The sequence below is a fragment of the Trichechus manatus genome, unplaced genomic scaffold (assembly GCF_000243295.1).
Source record: "Trichechus manatus latirostris isolate Lorelei unplaced genomic scaffold, TriManLat1.0 scaffold00026, whole genome shotgun sequence".
NCBI classification, from domain to species: Eukaryota; Metazoa; Chordata; class Mammalia; order Sirenia; family Trichechidae; genus Trichechus; species Trichechus manatus.
The window spans coordinates 11,594,223-11,600,980 of record NW_004443962.1 but is presented as its reverse complement, the minus strand read 5'-3'; the positions used below and the strand labels follow the sequence as shown (position 1 = coordinate 11,600,980).

The window sequence follows — 6,758 nt, the reverse complement described above, 5'->3', positions numbered from 1 at the left end:
TATTATGTTCTTGAATTCTTCCATTTTTTTGGTCTGTATTTTCCATGAATTTGTCTATTTTTTCCTCATTTTTGTCTGCTTTTTGCTTCAACTCTTGGGTAATTCTGAATATTAGAGATTTGAATTCCCTATCAGTTAGGTCTAGTGCCTTTTCTTCTTCTGGGAAGTCATCTAGTGTTTTACTTTGGATGCCTACTGGAACCATCTTGTCCTGTTTTTGTAAAGTTTTCATATTTTCTGCTGTATTCGGGGCATTCAGTGGTATTTTCCTTGTTTATTGATTGTAGATTTGTTTGTTTCATCCTGCTTTTTTGTTTTATTTGGTTATGTCTGAGTAGGCAGGCTGTGCATTCTTTGTTGTTTGCTCGTCTGTGGGCATGATACTTTTCACCTCCTTCTCCAATGGGCAGGGTCAGTCACTTAGGTATGGTACTCCAGGGCAGGTCTAGCTGAAGGGGAGTTGCTGGGATGGGTTTTTTGTGGCACGTACCAGGGCTGACAGTGCAGACTGGGAATCGGTGCAGGGCAGATTCCAGTAGGCCATGCCTATGCTGTTTGGGAGTGTGGTGTTCAGCTCATGGTGCAGGTAGGCAGGAAGGAGGGGGTAGATTGTGATGTGTGGAGCTAAGATGGGTATGGGAAAGATAAGCAAGAGAAGAGAGGAACAGGAGCCAAAAACATACACACAAACAAAAAAGAGTGCTAAGGGAGCTTGCTATTGAAGTGGAGAGATGAGAGACTGAGAAATGGGGAACAACAAAAATGAAAAAAAAAAGAGAAAGGGTAAAAGAAAAAAATGAATAAATTGAGAGACTGGAAATGAAGAAAGACAAAAAGGGAAAAAGAGAGAGAAGAAAACAAAACAAAGACACAAACAAAAAAAAAAGAAATGCCCCCAGGGATGTCCCTGTGCATCTGCACAGAGTAAGGGAGTAACTTCCAAGCCGTGCAGTACTGCCTGGCTAGAAGGGGCTCCCAAGCCAAGAAAACAAACAAACAAATCAAAACAGAACAAATCAGAGCAAACAAACAAAAAAGCCCCAGGGGTCCCACCAGCCTGGCAGCACGGGCCAGGAAGCAGTTTCACAGTGGAGTGCTGTTTCGCAGCCTTTCAGGAAGAAGGAGAGATGGTACACAGAGCCAGGTATTTGAGAGAAAGGAGGGGGAGGTGGTGAGAGGTAAGAAAGAAATCTAAAGAAGCAGAAAAAAGCAACACCAGCAGCCAACAAAAGGCACTCAGGGAGCTGGCTAGTGTATGCAAGTGGAATCCAAGCAACACCGGGGTGAAGCTGGTGCCTCCTGGCCAAGAGACTGTGGCTGCAAGAAGCAGAGGAGGTTAAGTGGGAGTGAAGAAGGGTGGGGGGTGGGAAAGCCTATATTGCTGGTTACCAGTTGTTCTGTCTCCTGCTGGAAGCTCCGTGAAGCTGCTTTCTCATACCCCCTGTTGGGTGATCTCCGATAGGAGTCCAAGATGGCGGATCCGTGATGCTGTAGCTGATAGGGGACCTCTGTATGTATTTCTCCTCTCTCTCTGTTCTTGGTCAGTTTCTTATTCCATTCAGTGCTTGGCTGAGTTCTTTATCTCTTCATTTGATGCTTAGGGTTTCAGGATTGACATGTGACTCTGTTTGACTTAGTTTTTCTGATCTTTGCTGCGGAGGGATGGTGTGGTCCTTCTGACTATAGTGCCATGTTGCCCAGAAGTCATCTGCTGATTCTTGATCAAAGTTCTCTCTCCCATGCCTTCTCTCATTCCAGTGGTTCTCATACCTTAGTCTGCTTTAGAAAGAGCTGGAAACCAAGATAAAAATACAGGTAACCAGAGCACACCTGTGTAACCAGAGCACACCTGTGTAACCAGAGCACACCTGTGTAGATCTGATTTAGTGTGTGTGGGATGCAGCTTGGGCATCTGCACTTGTAACAGGATCCTCCAGTCATTCTAAGGCACACCGAATATTGAGAACAATGGCACTCCACCATGCAGTATCTGCCCATTCCGAATCATTTAGATTATCTTAAGCTGTTTCACAATTTTCTATCTGATAGGAAAATAGAACCAACCTTCTTCTACGTACCATCAAGGGCTATCTGTTTCATAGTTAGTGCCGGCTTGCTTCAGGGAAGGGAACCAGATAGGAAAGAGGCTATGGTAATGAAAAAGGATCAGAAGGCTAGATTGGTAATCACTGAACATAGATGGAAACTAATGCTAGGGTAAACATATTAGCTTCCCATGTTTCTGAATTGTAGAGGGGAGAAAAGGGCAGAAAGTGAAAATTCTAGGATGTTAGTTACTCAAGAAGGGAATTAAAAGGAGATGGGGAAAGAACTGCCAGAGACAGAATTGGGAGCAAAGTGAAAATCCCCAGGAGAGTATATGGAAACCAAAGTGTCCTTCCATGATGTGCTCTGACATGCTGCAGTGTTACCTTTTTATTTATTTATAATTTTGTTTTGCTTTAAATTTGGTACAGGACATGCTAGGAGATTTGTTTACTCCGATAGAAACACCAGAAGCTCAAAACAGAGGCTTTCTCAAGGGATTGTTTGGTGGAAGTGGACAAACATTTGACAGAGAAGAACTCTGTGAGTAAACTCCTGGTTATAAAAGTGTATCACAAAATAGAAGACCTGTTTCTCTCTCTCTCTGTCTCTCTCTGTGTAACTTAATGTAATATGTCATCTCAAATTCTACACTAGGTTCTTTTTGCTTTTATCTTTAAGTTTGATCAGCTGTCTTCTTTTACACCATGAAAATCATTCCTGCTTACCAAATATGAATAAAATTGGTTGCTTCAAATTAGGAAATAGTTTAACAAAAATGGTACATGTAACTCATACAAATAATGTGCAAACTAATAAATGTGTCACTTGCCCATAGATCATACCTCAGGGAAGGGTGATGATGTTCGCTTATTAAAGCCTGAAAAAAAAATTTGAATCTGCTTGCCTTTAACCATTGCTAGAAAACAGATTCTTTACTCAGAGTGCAAACACTACAAAATAAATTACTATAAAGTTCTACCAGTGATACTCTCGTAAACGATAATGGAAAACCAGTAGTAAGATACTAGGGAACATTTTCAGAGAGAAGACGAGAATATGTTTTCGAGGATCTTCCACCACCATTTAGTCTTGAAGATCAAAGCTCCTTTTCTCTTGAACTTTTAACTGTGTGAAAGATCTAGGTGCCTCCATACAATGGGGTATTATTTGGCCATACAAAGAAAAGACGTTGATACAAGCTACAACATGGCTGAACCTTAAAAACATCATGCTGAGTGAAAAAATCCAGGCACAAAAGGCCATATATTGTATGATTCTACTTATGAAATATCTAGAATAGGAAAATCCATAGAGATAGGAAGTACATTAGTGGTTGCCAGGAGCTGGAGGAAGTGGGGAATGGGAGTGACTGCTAATAGATCCAGGCTTTCTTCTTGGGATGATGAAAATGTTCTAAAATTAGATAGTGGTGATGGTTGCACAACTCTCAATTCAGTAAAAACCATTAAAATGTATACTTTAAAAGGGTTAATTGTATGGTATTTGAATTATATCTCAGTAAAACTATTATTGGAAAAAATATAGGTTCCAACCTTGATGTTACATCCTTGTGAGTGCTCACTAAATTTCTGCCAAAACAACCTTTTTACAATAAAATTTTTTTACTTCATTAAAAATGAAACTGAACTTTATTTAAGTGGAGAAATTTTTAGTCTTTTATAAAGTACAGAATTTTAACATATGTATATTAACATAAAGAGCCTTGGTGGTGCAGTGATTAAAGCAATCAACTGCTAACTGAAAGGTCAGCAGTTCGAAACCACCACCAGCTCTGCAGGAGAAAGATGTGGCAGTCTGCTTCCGTGGAGATTTATGGCCTTAGGAACCCTGTGGGGTCGCTATAAGTCAAAATTGATTCCATGGCAGTGAGTTTGGTTTTTGGTTTGGTATATTAACATCCATCATGCATATACCCCATTCTCTAGTATTTACACACACATACAAAGAAAGAGAGAGTAGAAATTTTTCAAAAAAGAAAAAAAAGGAAGAAAAACTGAGACCTACAAAGACCAATATTGAGATGAGCAGAGAAAGGTTGGAATGAAGATCTGGGCAGAAACTTAAGCAAAAGATCAGGACTGAGATTGGAATAGACACTAACAAAGCTTATGTATGAGGCCATATGGGAGTCCTGGATGGCGCAAACGGTTAAGTACTGAACTACTAACCAAAAAATTGGTGGTCAAACTCACCCAGAGGCCCCTTGGAATAAAGTTCTGGCTATTTGCTTCTGAAAGTTCACAGCCTTGAAAACCCTATAGAACGCAGTTCTACTCTGCAGCACACACTGTCACCAGGAGTCAGGATAGACTTGATGGCTATGAGCTTGGTTTGGTTTTTGGTTTGGATGAGGTCCTGTATAATGTAAAATTATACCATATTATATAGAACCCATAAAAAACCCCACAAAGTCATATAGTAATATCATATAGATAACAATGTCTCTTACGGTCTCTTATACATTTTTCTTAGGTAAGTGCTAACATCTCCAAACACATGTATATGACAGGACCAAATATGTCTCTCTTTTAATGAGAGTTATGACAGAAGAATTTAATATAAATACTTTGTTTTGGTGACATACTTGAATGATTATATGAATTTCTGACAAAACGTTTTAAATTGCTATGGCTTGAATTCTCAGTTGGGGAAGCTTCCGCAGGAAGAGCATCCCGAAGCCTTGCCCAGCACATCCCTGGACCAGGTGGTATAGAAGGAATGAAAGGTGCTGCTGGAGGGGTGATCGGAGAGCTGACCCGTGCACGGATCGCGCTTGATGAAAGAGGACAGAGGTTAGGGGAGCTGGAAGAGAAAACTGCTGGCATGATGACCAGCGCAGAAGCATTTTCCAAACATGCACATGAGGTATGTTACCTAAGTAAATATAGGCACCTCCATATGGTAGTAACTTTACTTAAACATTTATATTACGTTTTTAAATACTCTAATATATTGATGGAGCCCTGGTGGCGCAGTGGTTAAGAGCTACAGCTGCTAACCAAAAGGTCGCAGTTCGAATCCACCAGCTGCTCCTTGGAAACTCTCTGGGGCAGTTCTGCTCTGTCCTGTAGGGTCGCTATGATGTTCCTTCTTTATCTTAGAGGATAATATAAATGAAAATTATCTAGTGGTTCTGATACATTGGACCTCTATTGTGTATCAGCTGCTTAAAAAATAGGTAGGTAGATTATGTGATCTACCCAAGAAGGTGTGAGGGGCAGTGTAGGTTGGGATACACACTCCATTTTGTCTCAATCATTAAAAGTCATTTCCTTTCAATCTTTACTGCTTGGCTATTTTTTTAAATCTTTCTCATATGCACTTTATCCCACAGAATAAAGGAAGCCACACAATTTTATAAGTTTTGAAATTTGCTAGATATGTATGATTAGCTCAGTGTGGGCTTGCTTTGATTAACAATTTTAAAGATTATTCAAACACTTTATGATGACTTTTTTTTTTCTTTGCAGTTAATGCTCAAATATAAGGATAAGAAATGGTACCAATTCTAAACTTCTAAAGAAGCTGTGACTGCTTTGAGAAACCATTATTCAGGGAAACCAAATTTATTCCCAGCATCACTATTCAACTGCTAGAAGCCAATTTCTTCTATAAAATGTTTCATTACCGTCCATCTGAAGTTATCATAAGGGAGACTGATCAGAGACGCTGTACAACCCAAAGGCTGGAACCCTGGTTAAAATCCTGAGATATGGCTGAATTTGCCTTTTCCCACGTGGAATGGAGCTATCATCTTGGCATGTTGTTAGCTAAGGATTTACATTTAGGAACTATGAGGAGTCCTGGTTTGAAAAAAATCCTGTACAAACAAAAGCATTAATGCACTTAATGAAAAAAAAATCTTTGCATGATAAATTAACATCTTAAGAGGAAAAGAAAAAAGCATGTTGTGACAGAAGAAAAAAAGATTTATGGTAAACTATTTTTATTAATTGGGCTATACCCTACAGTTTAAAAATCTGCATTAGAAGATATCAGTGCATTTCAAGTATATTTGCCACACCCAAGTGAAAAGGAAAACCAACCAAACAAAGCCCAGAGTTTTCTTCTCATCTGTCACTGTCCTTACACAGAAGACTAAGCCATTATTGACCTTATGACAGGAGTCTGATTAACGTTCTTCTCTCTCCATGATATTTTACATCATTCATGGTTCTCGGTGGTAAGCAAGTATTGCCAGTACAGTAAATTATTCCCAACACAATTATTTTCATTTTTATCACCTTCAAAATGAATTGCTATTTTTAGTCACAAACCATGCAGGTTTGGGTCACCTCATAGCATTTTTTTCAGCCTGACTTTTACTCTACAGGGGAGTCGATGATAGGTTTGGGGAAACTATAGGAACAATGAGTTAGTTTTGAGAACTGATTTCACAAAAAGTGAAATCTCACACACCCTAGTTTCAGTTTCAAAAGTGATATGTTCTTAAAACTCCATTTGTATCCTTGTCTGCCAATTACACACTATATTATCGTTCAGACACGGTGGAGTCTTCAATCCAAAGGTGCTCCTAGCAGCCTGACATTCACAGACCAAACCGGTCATTCTCTTTAGAATGATTCAGTAAAGCCTCGGTTAATGTTTTGGGAAAGGGATTCTGACTTATTATTACATTTCTGATTAATAAGGGCTTTCATTAGGAAATACTTTTCAGTTCAGTACTT

General features: G+C 39.4%; 1 protein-coding gene across 2 annotated transcripts in view; it reads left to right on the top strand.

The window, feature by feature from the left end:
- STXBP5L (syntaxin binding protein 5L) overlaps positions 1-6,293 on the top strand; it is a 399,309-nt gene extending 393,016 nt beyond the window's left edge. The window contains exons 25-27 of one of the 2 annotated variants that reach the window (XM_004373644.3): positions 2,478-2,589; positions 4,715-4,935; positions 5,541-6,293. In XM_004373644.3, the coding sequence (XP_004373701.1) occupies positions 2,478-2,589; positions 4,715-4,935; positions 5,541-5,582 (375 nt within the window). In that variant the 3' untranslated portion in view covers positions 5,583-6,293. The remainder of the gene's footprint in view (positions 1-2,477; positions 2,590-4,714; positions 4,936-5,540) is intronic. The other variant, XM_004373645.2, reaches the window with a different exon arrangement.
- The last annotated feature ends 465 nt before the right edge of the window (positions 6,294-6,758 follow it).